The sequence below is a fragment of the Uloborus diversus genome, chromosome 5 (assembly GCF_026930045.1).
Source record: "Uloborus diversus isolate 005 chromosome 5, Udiv.v.3.1, whole genome shotgun sequence".
Taxonomy (NCBI): Eukaryota; Metazoa; Arthropoda; class Arachnida; order Araneae; family Uloboridae; genus Uloborus; species Uloborus diversus.
Window position 1 is genome coordinate 38,030,394 of NC_072735.1, and position 17,135 is coordinate 38,047,528.

Genomic DNA, 17,135 nt, shown 5'->3' on the forward strand with positions numbered 1-17,135 from the left:
CGTGACTGTAGCTTAATAATTAAAATAATGGCAACAGGTTAAAATTCAAGGTCAAATGTAAAATTTTTACTCATTTCAAAGGGTTATAACTCGCTTAGGGGACGGACACACAAAATGAAATATGGCAAAAGCTAATCACTGGAGTCCCACTAATGAGAAAATATAGCTGTAATTGTGTGTTTGTTTAGCCTTTATAGATTACAGCCCCTCAAAGATCAGAAAAATGGGAAAAATGACATTTTTAGACCCCTGTAAACCAAAAGGGGATGGAATTAAAAATAAAATTTCTTGGCCAATTGAATATTCCATTCAAGTACTATACATGTTATATATATTGTTTCATGTATTTGGTTTTTAAAAAAGATACAGATCCTTGAAATTGAGCAATTTTGCTAGTTAATTCACACTCTAAAACAAAAATAAAAAGTGTGAAAACTTCATTGCACTTTCTTAAATTACGTATAGTGTGCTCTATGTAATATATTACATTGGAAAAAGATATTTTAAGTATAAAAATAACTATTTTATTTTGATAACTTAGAAATATTTGGACATAAATGAGTAGTTCATACATGATATACAGCTTAAGTAGTTAATTTATAGACTATCTACACACACAAATTTTCAATAAATACAAACATTTGACTGTATACATTAACTTATGTAACTTGCTTAAACACGTGCAAAAGCATTATCTACATAGTTGAAAGAAAAAAAAGGTGCGTTTTTCATTTCTTGCTTCAGTGTATAGTTTTAAGAAAATGAACTCACACATTTATACTATAGTTCCGGTGGTGGCACAGCATGTGGCGTACTGAAATACGTTACTCAAATACACAACAAAAATAGAAAGAACTTCCTTAATTTATGTAATCACGAAACGGATGTCAACTTGAGAGCTGAATGGCATTTCTATGCAATATCACACTGTAATGGACATTGTAGCAGAATCAGAAGAACCGGAAAAAGAATTGATGCTACTAAGACTATCTTGCAAAGAACTACTAGAAGTCACATTTTAATTCCTACAGAAATGTATACCTGCTGCATTTTTGCTACTAAGCATTGGATGTATCCTTGTGAGCATTCAGTATATTAAACTAGCTGAAAAAATGCTGCAAGAAATGTTTAAGTCTGCAAATAAAATTCCCAATACAACATTTAATCACTGCTTTATGCCACCGTATTTAAATATTATCACTGTAAAATTATTGTCTCCTAGCAATAGGCATGAAGAATGGTGTGTTACAAAAAAGACTATCAAAAGAAAATGCCCATTATTGTCAGAAAAGTTATTACATAGCTTGTGTTGATCACTAAATTTAGAACCCCTGTCACTGTCTTGCTCATAGTACATTTTCAAAGTATCAAATTATGAATGTGTCTTGGTAAAGCATTCCAAAACGCCATATACTTGAGTCACCATTACAACTTACTAGGTGACTACTAGGTGAGTTCATTTTTTCAATACTACACTCAAACAAGAAATAAAAAACGCACTTTTTAAAATTTAAATTTTGTATATATAATGTTTTTGCATATATTCAAGGCAATTTAGATATGTTAATGTACAGAGCATATGTTAATGTGTATTGAAAAATTGTGTGTGTAGATAGTATATAAATTAACTACTTAAGCTGTCAATCAAGTATGAACTACTAATTCATACCCAAATAATTTTAAGTTATCAAATTAAAATAGTTTTTTTTTTTTAATACTTGAAATATGTTTTCCGGTATAATATGTTATATAGGCCATTTAAGAAAGTGCAATGAAGTTTTCACACTTTTTATTTCTGTTTTAGAGTGTGAATTAACTAGCAAAATTGCTCAATTTCAAGGACCTGTATCTTTTTTAAAAACCAAATATACACAAAACAATATATATAACATGTATAGTACTTGAATGGAATATTCAATTGGCCAAGAAATTTTATTTTTAATTCCATCCCCTTTTGGTTTACAGGGGTCTAAAAATGTCATTTTTCTCAATTTTCTGATTTTTGAGGGGCTGTAATTTATAAAGGGTAAACAAACACACAATTACAGCAATATTTTCTCATTAGTGTGACTCCAGTGGTTAGTTTTTGCCATATTTCACTTTGTGTTTTCATCCCCTAAGCGAGTTATGACCTTTTGAAATGAGTAAAAATTTTACATTTGACCTTGAACTTTGGCCTGCTGCCATTATTTTAATTATTAAGCTATAGCCACGTAACTCAGCATGTGAGATTATCATCTTATGCACTTTAACATCAAAGCGTAAAATTAACTGCCATAAATGAAATTCAAATAGATTTTGGCCAAAATGCAAAGGTCTAAAAGTTCCATTTTTGACTGCGAAAATCACTTTCGACGACCTCTAAAAAATCAAGGGTTAAGGTTAGAGAAAAAATAAAAGTGGTTTTAAACATCATTCATATGCATCTTTTTGGAATATGAGTTTCAAAAAAATTAAAAATGGTCGAGCGAACTCATCCGTTGGATCTGTATGGAATGACCCATTGTTAATTGAAGCTAACTTCAGAATGAAGTACTTTTTCTTTCGTTCAGAATTTATATCTTTTATGGTCTGTTGCTTAATTTATTATTAATTGAATGTATTGACTTCGAATGTTATTTCTTTATTATCGAGCTGTTCTGACGAATTTTAATTAAAAAAATTCTCTTTTAAAGTTTACGAATTTTATAGTTATACTTCATTTGATCCGATCAAAAGGTGAAATTTTAGCGTAAAACGGAAGTAAAATCACGACAGAAATGGGACAAAAGTGATGTCATAAGCTGACGAGCCACTTAATTACAACTTGGTGATATCGGGCTTAACTTGAAGTCGGAAATGAGGTGTCAAATCCAGTGGCGTGCCTGTATGAGTACATATAGCCATGTTTTTGAATTCATTTGCATTTTTTCATAAAAAATCAAGTTTTTTGATGTCATACACGCTAAATAACTAAGTAGTCGTAAGTGATACATTTTTACTTCTGCCGAACTTATGTAGCTCCCTTTTAAAACTAACATTACAAAACATAACCACACATGACAGAAGTTACCTACCTGTGAATATACAGTGTTTCCTGTTTTATCTGCAAATACCTCTATTTTCGCAACCGTTAGTCGTAAATGCATACATCCAATTGCAAAAATAGTCAAAATAATCTGCAGAGTTAAGATATTAAAAATTTAAAGCGAAAAAAAAGTAGTAAAAATATACGAAATCTAATTTTTATATGGTTTCTAGGTCCTATACATTAACATGAAAACACAATTCGAACACAAAAATTTGCCATATTTTACGGCCAATTTTTCCGAGATATGAAACTTAGCCTTTTGTGTCTTATACCAGTTTACACTCATTACACCTTTAGGGAGAAATATAGCAGCTAACAAGGGTATGAAAATTATGTGTGTGCTTAAAATGTTTTTACAAATTGCGCGAGATTTCGTTGGGCGTTTATACGTACAATAGCATAACATTTGCATTCATTTTTCAATAGCTATGAAAAAGATAAGTATTTTGTTTTTTTACTTCGACAAGACGTCATTTTTTTTGAAAGGATGATACGTTCCAATCTCATCTTCTACTCGGTGCTGACTTTGCGCGTTAAAAGCTTGAGCTCGATTTTTTTTTTTTTTTTTGAATTTTGGTCGCAAATGTTTCATGTTTTTTGCTTTTGTATTATTTTTTAGTGGAGATTATTTCTCTCAATAGAATTGAGAGAACCTAGAGGCCGTACAAAAAGTTAGATTTCGTATTTTTCACTAATTTTCTTTTTCACTTGAAACTTTTAATATCCCAGCAACTTATTTTGACCATTTTTACAATTAGAAGTATGCATCTAGGCCTAGCGGTTGCGAAACTAGAGGTATGTCAGGTTAAACGGGGATACGCTGTATAAAGGCGAACCAACTGATCTTTTAATTTTCTACCACTTGTAGGCAATGTTAATCATTATAAATAAAAGCTACGACTGTTTTGTTTTTTTGAAAACGTTATATTTTTATGTTGTTTTGCTTGTCAAACGTATTTTAATCAGGACTGTGGAGTCGGGGTCGGGTCGTTTTTGGTGTGAAGGAGTAGGAGTCGGAGTCCGTCATTTTCCCTCTAAGTACGCAACTCTGCCAATGTTTACGGAGTTGGATTATTTTAGGGTAAAGGAGTCGAACACTCTAAAATTTCTGTCAGAGTCGGAGTCGATCATTTTCCCTCCAACTCTGTAACCCTGATTTTAATCATATTCTTTTTTTCCTTTAAGTGTTGCGGAATGTTTATTTTACGCTAATTGTAATGCGTATTTTAATTACTTTTTTTCTTTTTTCTGTCCCGGAGGAGGGGGGGGGGGTGCTTTGTTTTGTCCTAGTTGTAATATGTCTTGTAATTTAATTCATTTTTTTCGGACGTGGAGAGGCTTTTTTTCCTCATTTTCTTTCTATTAAGTAATTCATTGTACGCGGAGAGAAATGAATTTACGTTTCGTTCTAATGGGGTGGTTTCCTTCATTCAAAAGTACTACTTTTAGTCATTGAAATGGATAGAATGAGCAAAAAAAATTTACATGGGCCCAGAAAATACTTTTATTTACCCAAGAGTTTTTTTTTAGTTAGTTTTTTAAAATGACCGATTTTTCAAACGAGGCGTGGTCTTTATGACGTCACAAATGATGCATTTTGGCCCATCTTTCTACCACGGTTCCACGTTATGATAATCAAGCAGCGAATTAAAATTGCGCTCTACGCTCGCTATCAACCATATCGTTGCCAATACACGTGTGTAAAGATGCGAATTAAATATTTTGTTCTGTGAATGGCAACATTGACTGGCATTTCATCATTTGTGATGTGAGAAGTGTAAACAATGCAAGCGCAGAGATTTAAGTAATTTTTTTTAATTAAACTCAAATAAATTATTTTAAAGATGATCAGATCCTATGCTTTTAAGCATGCTCTTTCAGAAAAAAAATACTTTTAAAATTTTGGAAACGACCCCATTGTAACACGTATTTTTATTCAATAATTTTTTTTTTCTCTACGTGTGGAGAGTAGAATTTTTATTCTGTTCTAATTTTTACGCGCATTTTTATTAAATTCTGTTTTCTACGAAAGAGGGAGGGCTGAATTTTGATGTTCTCTAATTACAATGCGCATTTATATTAAAAAAAATTTCCTTCAGGGGTAGAAGGAATTTATTTTTATCAAATGGTTTAACGTTATAACTCCTTTTCTCGAGGGGAGAAATCCAGGTTTTCATTTTATTCCAATTGTAACGTGTATTTTAATGAAACTCTTTTTCGACGGGGTGAGAGTGAGCTGGAATTTCATTTTGTTTTACATGTAATGCGTTTTTCATTCAAAACAAATTTTGAAGGAGGAGCTGGGGATTTTTGTTTCAACGTTTTCGTTGAAATGTATATTAATGCATTTTTATAAATTAATATTGTAATTTTTTTTCCGAGGAAGCGGAGACTTACGTGTTACAAGAAGGACGATTATCGTTATTCTCATATATCTACTTATGTTTCTGTACGAAATTAACACGAATCTTAGGTTAAAGGGTGGCATGCATGTTTGTTAAAGAAAATGATTTTTTTTTTTATTTCGGGAGGGGGGGGGGGATTTCTTTCATGGTCAAGAAACTTCTCTTAGCACGAGCATCGTTGCGTCGCCGGTACTGCTAGTCTAATATGAAGCACAGCAAATGTTATTTTACGCAGATTTTTCCCATAATAATAGCTTGTCCAAAAATCCAAACTTCGGCCGTTTCAGATAATAGGAGCTCTGATGCATTTTTACTGCTTTACTTTCGAAATATTGAGCTAAACAACTAACAGGAGCTAAATTGAATGCTTCGAATACGACATAATACGGGTAATTAGGTAATTTCGTCGACAGTTTGAAAGTTCGTGTTTGAAGGTCAAGGTCAATTTTATGATTTCCTTCAAAACTTAATCACTCCTCTTCTAACATTCTCTTGTTGTAAAAATAAAAATCTATAATAGCTTAATTCATAGAATTAATCAATTACTTTTAATATATTACCTCGCTAAAACTAGGATTTTTATTCTAAAATAGTTTAAAAATGCGGACCATTTCCTCGAAATGATTCTCTGTCTTTTTTTTTTTTTTTTTTTTTGTTATTCTGTTATTTTGTATAAGTCAGCTAATAAAAGGTAGAATAACCGAAAAGGTAGAAACGCCTTCAAACAGAAAAATAAAAAAGGAAAAAGTGCAAGATTTTTTTTTTTTTTTTTTTTTTTTTTGTTATTTCTATAATTGAAGGTCAAGGTTAACATATAGATATTTATTTTTAAAAATATAATAGTACTTGTACTTCACCTTTCAATACAAGTTCATTTTAGCTAAACCTACCTGTATGTATGTAAATAATATTTGGGGGGGGGGGGGGCACTGCTTTTTTTTTTTTTGGTGCTTTTTGATTTTATTTTAAATATTTTCAAGGTCATGGTCAAATGCAAGATACGTAAACGATCAAACATATAGTAATAAAGAAATTTGGATAGCTTCTACTAGCTTTTGAAAAAAATTGCTGTCATAAGGCACTGCATTTTGTTTTCTGAAATGAATTTCACTTACTTATTTCTGAAAATAGATTATTAAGTGATTGATGATTAGGTTTTTAAAACTTTTTTATATATGTTAACACACTCTTGTTGAAAAGGAAATATTTTATGATCAATATCTTCTTATTTTATTCTGATGCTGCGATTACTATCAAAAATTTCCCGTGGTGGTATAATTGTACAAAAGGTAATCTACGAAATGCAGTTTATGCACAGTTGTTTATTTTTACTGTATATAGTTCTTACATAGTTAATTATTCCATATAAATTGAAAATCTCTGTTAATCTTATATATTTGATGTGTGATGCCATATGCTATTTGATTTGACTTGAAGTATTTCCATTTGATATTTTCTGTGTGATTTGAGTTGACTCATTTGATAGTTGCTACTTTTTTAGACTTGAAATTGTTCATTTGATATTACTACTTTATTTGACTTGAAGTAGTTCATTTGAAATTTGTTGTTTGATTTGATTTGAAGTATATTTAATTTGGTATAACTGTTATTTGATTTTAATTTGCTATTCCATCCATGCTATGCTATTATTTTATCTGAATGGATAATTTCGGTCTCTTTTTATTGAAATTCAATGTTTTAAAATTTTATATTCGATATTTTATATTCGATCTCTAGTTTAATCCTATTGCATATTATGTACTTGGCGTAAACTCATGCATACTCATCTTCCACCTCCATTGTGCTTCGGAAGTAGTTCATCTACCACTATTTATTTCTTACACTCGGAAAACTAGCAGTATTTTTTTTTTTTTTTTTTTTGAATTTAAGACACTGAAGTTTTGGCCATAGCTGAATTAAGTTTCAATACAATCGGAATTTTCGTCATGGTTTGGGCCCGGGGTCCAATTGCCATACCTTTTGCACGTGTGATCCCATCCGATTCCCACCTCTGGCGGCCGAGGTCGCACTGCGCATGCGCAGAGGATGCTGCTCCGGCATCCCATCATCATCATCCCAGAGCTGGAAGCAGCAGAGGAAAGGAACTGGCCAGGACGAAGGCATCTCTCGCTTCATGGCTTGCTCTTCGGCTAGCACTGGCTTTCTTCATTTCACTTCCACTGTCACCGGTATTTATCCGGAACCCAATTCCTCACAAATGGCTTCGGCACCGGCTACCCCGAGCGGATCACAGTAGTAAGTTGTTTCGTTACAAACCCTCGTTTTCTGTTTCGGCAACAACTCCTCGCTCGTCCTAAATCGAAAAGACGAGAGAAAAAAAAAAAAGCTCTATGTACTTAAGCTCTCATCAGCCGTGATAATCATTTCAATACACAATGGTACGTTACTTTCAGGCGCGATCCGACATTGTGTATTGCTTCATGAAAAATCGGCGGAGCGGTTATTTACTAAGTATGAAAGAGAGAGCTGTGTATAGATAGGCTGGTAATCTCACTTTGTTACTATTTATAGAATTTAGGTTCCTGCACTATGTATCTGAAGAGTTATTAAATGATTACATATTTGTCAGATATTTCGTTTTTCAGATGGGGTTAAATCTTTTACATGCTTTGAAGAAAAGTATTAGACTTTATTATTGTTTCAGTACTTGTTTTTAAATTTCAGTTCAATTTTTATCTTTAATGCAACAGGTGAACCCCTTCCATGAGCTAAAAAGTCAATGTCCATGTCTTCAGATTTTTTTTTCACATAGTGTTACATTTTTTTCAAAAAATAATTGTTATCTTTTATAATCTTGTTCTTCTTACTCGTTATCTTTGACTGAATGAAGAATAATTCCAAATTATTTATTTAGAAATATTAACACTGAAATTCTTTGTTTTATTGTTTAGAAAATAAATTTTACTGGATGTTATTTAAAATGATTCTCATATTTTATAATTATATCTATGACAGTTTACTTGTCTGCGATACTTAATCTATAAAAAAAAATGCATTCACCCTATAGTACAAGCCCTACAAACAGAAATAAATCTTAATCACAAGGAGGAAAAAATTGCGCCAAATAAATTTAACGCTCATTTTTGAACAAATTTTAGCTCATAACTCTACAAGAGATGTTTTTTTTCTTGTTCTTTCTTTCTTTCTTTCTTTCTTTTTTTTTTTTTTTTTTTTTTTTTTTCAACCATGTTTCTTATAATGATGTATTATGATGTATTTCACTTTGAATATGTTCAAAGTTTTTACTGTCAACAGCGAGAATTTTTCAGAAATACCTTGTCAACTTAGCATACATTTTTGAGCAAGTTTTCATTCAGTTTTTCGACCCTAAATTTATTTCATAATCGGTTCCATTGAACAAGCTCTTTGCAGAAAACTGACGTCTTCAGGTACGTCTCCGCATCGAATATCGTGCCGATTAATTTCACTTTCAATTTTGCCTCACTTCCAAAACTTTTTTTCATAGTATACATAGCATGAAATTACTTAAACTATGAGATCTAAAACAACGCAAGACAAGCTTTTCACACATTTCTTTTAAATTAATCTTTATCTTTACTAATAATAAAGCTGAAAGTCTGGATGTCTGGATCTCTGTCTGGATCTCTCTCTGTCAGGATTTCTGTGACGAGCATAACGCCTAGACCATTCGGCTGATTGTTATGAAATTTGGCACAAAATTAGTTTGTAGCATGGGGGTGTGCACCTCGAAGCGATTTTTTGAAAATCCGATTCTGTTCTTTTCCTATTTCAATTTTAAGAACATTTTCCCGAGCAAAATTATCATAAGATGAACGAGTAAATTACTAAGTTATCATAACGTGGAACCGTAACATAGGCAAGTCAATTGGCGAGAAAGTCACCATACATTATTTGTAAATATACAGGCGAACCAAAAGACCTTTTAATTTTCTACTACGGGCAAAGCCGTGTGGGTACTACTAGTTATCAATAAATCTGCGAAGTCTTTCATAAAAATAGAGAAGATAAAAGAAATTTTTGTAATTGCTCCTTTCCTAATAGTTGAACCATCATTTTTTTTTTTTTAGTGCTGTTTCTTGCTAAAGAGTTATTAATATGTTTAATGATATCATTGCAAAATTAATGTTTTATCAAAACTAGAGCAGAATTGTTTGACTAAACTTACGGGATATTTAACTTCACTCATGGATCGATTCTTTCAACAAAAATCGTTCACCTTCATTCATAAAAAAAGAGCTTAACATTTTTTTAAAATTAAGATCAGGGGTGCCCTGATGGAAGATCATGGGAGGTCAAGGCGACCTCCCAAAAAATGTTCTTATTTGCTATATTTCTCTGTCGATTATACAAATTTGGACACATTTTTGTAACATCGCAGCTCGTTTTCTTTTTTTCCTCCAATGCTTTTAAATGTTTATTATCATTAGGTAATGATGTGCATGTTCGTATTTTGTCATTCGGTAAAATTAGGAGTTTTATTCGGTAAATTTAGAACTCCCCCCCCCTCCCCTGAAAGTTCAAGTTCAGGGCAGCCTTGGTTTCATGAAGATATCTCCTTCGGAGTTCAATCAATTCTCCCTTCTTCCATGCACTTAAACCCGTTTTTGTGCGGTCTTTTTTTGTGCAAATTTTGTTTGTGCGAATTTTGTGTATGATGTTGTGGTATATGAAAATTTCAAACAGATTGGACTCTATTGGCGAAATTATTTATAAAACGAGTGCGACGTAGTATCTACAAGTGACGACAGGGGCATCCCGATGGGAAGTCACTGTGACCTCCCAAAAATTTCCTTATTCGGGACATTTTTTTGACTATTCAGCAAAATTATCATCGCTTGGTTTATTCTGATTGCGTTTAAAGATAACTTTTTGAGTTATTTTCTACGCGAGACTTTTTTTATGCGGTCCCTATCCAGCGCATAAAAAAAATATTTTAAAACTCTGTTACGAAAACAACTTTTTATAGCTACTCGTTAGGTTTCGAACAATTTTTATGTGATATTTTTTATGCGGTCCCTATTCACCGCATAAAAACAGGTTTCGGTGTAGTTTCGGTGATGGCCGTCCATTACCACATTCTCGTCTTTGTAATCGCTATTGTTTTTCTAAGAGACAGTTCATAAATGAAGAATTTATTTTTCAACATATTTGACTCCTCCCTTTTTGTCTCAAGGTGTAACACTTCACTTTACTCCTTCCCCCCTCTTGTCACGTGTCACGCCATATTACAAAACATATTATTTAGAAAAAAGCAAACCTTTTATTTCAACCGAAATGTGTGATGTCACACTTCTTGTTACCTTTTCCCTCCCCCTTGTAAAAGACTGTCACAACTTCTCGAACCCTCCTCACCCTTAAAGCATGATGTCATTTATCGACGACCTACAACTTCTTGACAAAAATAATTCTTCAATGTTTTAATGACTGACATCATTACAAAATTACTGTACCAATTACCTGCAAGATTATTTGACGAAACATTCTTGAAGAAATAATTAAGAGCACTACTGCCGTGAGGAGGTAAAGCGCAGTAACTGCAAACTTTTCACCACCCCCCCCCCCTTTTTTTTGTCATTTATTGTATTTAAGCTTTGTTGTACAAGTTTTCTTATTTGGTCTCCGTTGAAAATAAAGCACGAGGAAAACTTAAAATTCCAGCGTTTCCCTATTTTTAACCCCAACACACAAAGGAAGGGGGTTATAAGTTTGACGTGTCTATGTATGTGTATCTGTATATTTGTGTATTTGTGTGTCTGTTTGTGGCACTCTAACGCCTAAACGGATGGACCGATTTTGAAAAAAAAAAAAAAAAATTCTTCGAAATGAAAGTTGATCGAAAGTGTTCTTAGCTGGGTTCCATCTTTGGATGACATTAATTAACGAAGATGTTAATTAAAAACATCTAAAAGGTTTTTCCCGACTTTTGCAGTGAAAACATAGTTTAAAATTTAAAAATTTAATCCCAAAATAAAGAGATTTTTTTCCACGTCTGTTTGAATGTGCTTGGAACTTCCAAGTTTCATAGAATTCGATTTATACCGTTTTTTAAAGCAGATTTTAATAACGGCTAAGCCTTTATTCACACTATTGATCACCGAATTCATTGTTGGCCGACAAGGAAATGAAACGCAATGATTTAAAATTTTTATCTGTTGCCAGTTTCTTTAGCAAATAAAATACTTGACATTGATTTTTTAATAATGTAAGGCTTTTAAAGGGATTTTCAATTTTTCCTCTTGATTCAACAGTTGCGAATCATTAGGGGGGGGGGTTAAATTTTTAATTTTATTGTTGCGTGTTGGTATCAAATCCAAATCGCGTTTCTTCAAATATCTCAAAAATCTATTTCTGCACATACCGCGCTTTACCTGTTCATGGCAGAATAAATTTCTAGAAGAACGAATTAAACGGGTAATCTAATAATTTTGAGGATACTCTTTAAAAGTGATTCTTGAAGACTGATTTTAAGTTGTTCAAATCTATGGTCCTACACTGCAATATTTTTAAACTCATGGACGGATACAAGGGAGGGGCGTTGGGGGTTATCGCCCCTCCCTTGAGGGGCTCTACAGGCAATTTTTCAACATTAAAGTTCCAGAAGTATTTTTTAGTACATCTGCAAAATAAATAAATAAATAAATAAATAAATAAATAAGGGAACTGTCAACCGGAAAACTTTTCGAATATTTCAAACTTGAAGTCTTAAAAACGCGATTTTAAACCATTTTTGGTGATGTTAAAGGAAGGAATGAGGTTCAAGCTCTTTCCTCGACTAATTTTTCAAAATTGCAGATCCAAAAACACAATTTTGGACGTTATTGGATTATGTAAAGAGAGAAGGTTCAGAGACTTAGTAACTTTTCCAAAATTGAAGTTCTAAAAACGTAATTTCGCCCCTTCCTTGAAGGATTCCTGGATCCGTCCTTCTTTAAACTGTAGAACTCTTGTGATGCTATGAAATAAAATTGGAAATTTTTAAACATTTTCAAATTTTATTTTTCTGGTTCAAAGTTGCACTGCATTTTAAATCACATTTCTCATAGGGTTCAATGTTACCCTAAGCGGCAGGATAAGTTTGAACCAGGTTAATAACTCATTTTATCTGCTTTCGTAAATCGTCTATCTTGATTTAATTCTTCTGGTTCAAAGTTGGGCTACTTTTATTGAAATAACTAGAAAGAGCCCGTCATGGTATGACGGGTGAAAATTGCTGCTACATTTGAAAAAAGACATTGCCTGTTTGGTGATATTTTGATAGTTGAAATTGTAACCCTAACTCCCCCATAATTGGTTTTAAAGAAGAAATTTGCATCTTCAACAAAAAAAGGGAGGGGGGGCGGGAGGATTAGAGTTTTTTTAACTAATGTCGTCGTTCATTACCAATTAGTTACGTTGTTGAATTGTCTAGTAATTTTCTAAAGTATGGTACTTGAATGTACTTAATATCATTAAAGTCCCTCCAAAAATTTACTCTAATTTGATTTTTGATTAAGCAAATTTTCGATTTAATGTAGTTGGGAGTTTCGGGACATTAGCCCCTGTCTTGCAGTTGTCATCTACCCAGGGCCGGATTTAGACTTAACGGGGCGGCCCTAAACTATTTCAGGTATTGACTCCCTTTTGTAGTTTGAACAACGTTTGTAAGAGGTGTAAGAGGCATTTTTTTATTTTTTTCCCTTTTACTATGTGTTGTCTCTTTTCCTCTGATAGATACAGCAGTACTTTTACATTGTTTTATCGTTTGTTATGTGTTTTTTCCTGATGTCCTGTGTTGAATTGACCTTAAGAGAAAGAATAGTATCAAGATAGAACTCCCCTTTCCAGTTGAGTATAGAATATTCCCAAATGTAGGGGGTCCAAAGGTTTCTCCCCCGGAGGAAATTTTGAAAAATAGATTTAAAATTCTGCATTTTGAAGCCTTATAAGATGTAGTTGGAACTACAAAAACGTCAGGACAAAAAGGCAAACAAAACTTTTTTTAAAGTAGTAAAATCCCTCTAATGCGGACACTAATTGGACGATTTTTTTTGTCCGCAATAGAGAGGTGTCCGCAGGAAAGGGGTTTAATAATGTTATTTGCATTGGAACTGGGGTATTAAAAATTATCCACATAAGAGGAGCGTCCGCCTTTGAGGGGTGTCCGTCGGGAGGGGTTTTACTGCACATACTCTTTTGAAAATTAAGATAACACACAGTAAAAATTGTGTTGATTCGACCAATCAATGACAGCAGTTGACAGAGAGAAAGAGCGCGGGAAGAGAACAGACAATGCATTGTTACTTGCTCCCATTGGTTTTCGTTACAATTAGTTTTTAATCACCCCTCCAACCCAGCAATAAATACAACAATGAATTAAACAACAAATGATCAATGGTAAAAAATGCTTTAAAAGAAATGGTGTTCAGTTTTAGAAAATAGGTAACCAGATTGTAACATATTGCCCATTTAATCAATTCATATTTCATGCACTTGATAAGAAATAAAATTGAAGACCACTATGCTTAGGGTTTTCAAAGATATATCTAATCATTATCAAGGACTCTAGAACAGTTAAAATTATTTAACGCATTTCATTTGTACTTCCCAGTCTCTGATATTTTGGTAATTGATTGTAAATTTCTACAGTCCTGTTCTAACTTTGTAAGAAACAGTTATTTTAAATTTAAAAAAAAAAGAAGCTATTGATTTCTCATGTCAGCAACTTTGCTTCAGTTGCAAGTGGGGCAGAAAGCGAAAAGGACCTAGAGGTAGTGTATTTCTTTTCTTTTTTTTTTTTTTTTTTTCGTGTTAAACAGATTGAACAATTTGCAGAAGTAAGCTCCTTGATGAGCACGATTTTTCTTTCCTGACATTATTTCTTTGAAGAAAAGTTTGAACTTTAAGCCTAAACTTTTTCTCGAAAGAACTCGGCTTGAAACTTTATTCCTTCTAATTCTGATTTTTATTAGCCTACTTTCCCAGTAAAAGTCAGAAAAAGAAGAAAAAAGCATGAAAGAAGGCTTAATGCATCTTAAAAATATCGTGAAAAACAAAAAAAAGTCAAAAATAAATAAAATAATTAAATAAATATTGAAAAATTAAAAATTGGAAAGTAGGGTATTGAGATGGGGAAAAATGTCTGTCGGTCTGTCTGTCTGTCTGTCGGTCTGTCTGTCTGTCGGTCTGTCTGTCGGTCTGTCTGTCTGTCCCCCCCTAATAACTTTTGAATGAATAGTCCGATTCGAACAAACTTTTTTTTGTTCGAAAGATCTCGGCGAGGACACCTCATTCCCATATTTCACTTTTTGATTTGAACTATTTTTTGTTCAATTTTGAACAGTTCAAAAAAACTTAACATTAGCGCCTACGGGGAAATTCAAAGCAATTCCGAACTGTGAGGCGAATTTGCTTCAAACAAACTTTGTAGGAAAAAGCTTTTGATAAAAAACTTGTGTATAAGATATCTTTTTGATTTGAACAATTTTCCGTTCAATTTTGAACAGTTCAAATCCCTTAACATTAGCGCCTACGGGGAAACTGAAAGTCAATGTAGATTCCGTACTTGAAGGCGGATTTACTTCAAACAAACTTTGTTGGAAATAGCTCTTGACGACCAAATCCCGACTCCGACTCCGAGAATTTAGGGGGACCTGACACTGACTCTGACTCCTGTTCCCGACAATTAATCGGACTCCGACTCCCCTACTTCGACTCTGACTTCGTAGCTTTGGCAAACATCTATACACGGAGGACAAATGACTGACTCCGATTCTTGGATATTTGACTCCGACTCTTTTATCCCAAAATGAGATTGACTCCGACTCCGACTCCGCTGCTGTGGTTTTAACTGTGAAATAATTATTGTTGATATGATTTGTTTTTATTTTCACGCTAAAGTTTTAATTTAGGTATTTAGTTTTCGGTGAATAAACTCGTAAAATATGCGCAGACGATTTTTTTTTTTTTTGACAATGAAAATTATTTCTTTAAGTTGACATTTTATTGTTTTTTTTTTTATTTTGGTAAGTGCATTAATTCGTTTAAAAAATTATTTTCGGCAACAGGGGAAAAAGAAACGATTTTTTTTATATGATGTATTTATTTTAATGAACTTATTATTATTTTTTCGTTTTGAAAGCTGTTAAAAAAATTTTTTTAATGGAAAGAAGTGTATTAGCTGCTTTGTTTAAAAGGTGCTGCTATTTTTTTTGTTCGTTTTTTTGAAGAAAAGTAAGGAATATATTTGTTGCGCGTCAAAGTAAGTTTCTAAATTTAAAAACTCTTACCATCTATTTAACTTCTTCAACGCTTCCAAAAGTCGCGGGGCAATGAAATCATTTGTACTGAAGTCTTCAGATATTCCTTCGTGTAGAAATTGTGACACAAACACTTGAACTTTTTAACTTAGAAAAATTTAATTACAGCACAATAAACTACAATGTTAGTTGCAAATAAAAACTTGTTAATTAATAAACACAACATAATGAAGATATCGGCAACGAACTCTCTCGAAAATAAAATCTCAAGAATTTTGAATATTACATACTGCTATAAGAACTGCTACGAGGTGCGCGAGTCCGGCTAATTTATTTAAACTTAACTACTCAGTTCAGTTCAGTTCTTGGGCGTTTTCCACACTCCCCACCTTGAGTTCAGGGCTCGGGACTCCGGAACTCAACTTCAATGCTGTCAGGCTAGGTGATGAACTGGTGGTGGTGGTGCAACTCAAATCCTCAAGAACAGTCACAGGAGGGGGTTTTAACTTTTGAAGCTCACAAGATGACACCGCTCCCAACTCCAGAGAACACAACTTTTTAACAGGACGAATGAAGACACCCGTTTTTGTCTTGACTTTAGCAACTCGCACACATCCATCCTTACTTGTGAACACTTCTAGAACTCTTCCGAGTGGCCAGTCAATTCTTTTACAGTTATCTGTCCACACGATAACTAAGGCACCAACTTTTAGAACTGGAGAATTATTTCTATTAGTCACAGGTTGTCGCAACTGTCCGAGATATTCCACTCGAAATCTCGAACGGAGATCTTTTCGTATTTTCTGTGTATACGCGTGACGTTTATTTAATTTCTGATGATCCAGCACATCTAAGTCTGGAACACCGATTTCTCTAATCTCTTGCAACAACATAGAAGGTGTAATCGGGGTAAGATCTTGAACGTCATCACTAACGTAAGTCAACGGTCGCGAATTTATGATACTCTCACAGTCGCAGAGGACTGTTAACATCTCTTCATAATCCAACGATGTTTGACCCAAAACTTTTCTTAAAATTCTCTTCAAAACTCCTACTAACCTTTCCCAAAATCCTCCCCACCAGGGAGCAGAAGGGGGGATAAAAATCCAAGCAATAGAAGAAGCAGTAGTTTCATCTTGAATCTTTTTCCAATCAATCTTGCTTAATTGGTTTTTTGCGCCAACGAAGTTCTTTCCGTTATCGGAATAGATAATTGACGGTCTGCCTCTTCTCGCGATGAATCTCCTCAACCCCAAAAGAAAGTTATCTGTAGACACTGAAGTCAACATCTCAACATGAACAGCTCTAAAAACAGCACAGGTGAAAATCAAAATCCAAACTTTTGAGTTATCTTTGAGGATCAAGGATCCTGCTAGATCTATTCCTAGAATTTCGAAAACTGATGCATCTTTTACACGATTT

At 33.3% G+C, this 17,135-nt stretch overlaps 1 protein-coding gene across 1 annotated transcript; it reads right to left on the reverse strand.

Moving 5' to 3' along the window:
* Positions 1-16,066: 16,066 nt before the first annotated feature.
* LOC129222544 (uncharacterized) lies at positions 16,067-16,705 on the reverse strand. Its single transcript, XM_054857057.1, has one exon. It carries the CDS (start codon positions 16,703-16,705, stop codon positions 16,067-16,069), a length of 639 nt encoding a protein of 212 aa, XP_054713032.1.
* Positions 16,706-17,135: the final 430 nt, after the last annotated feature.

Bases quoted from the DNA above. Each gene is read 5' to 3' on its own strand.
- LOC129222544 (XM_054857057.1), bottom strand. From the start codon at position 16,705: ATGTTAACAGTCCTCTGCGACTGTGAGAGTATCATAAATTCGCGACCG.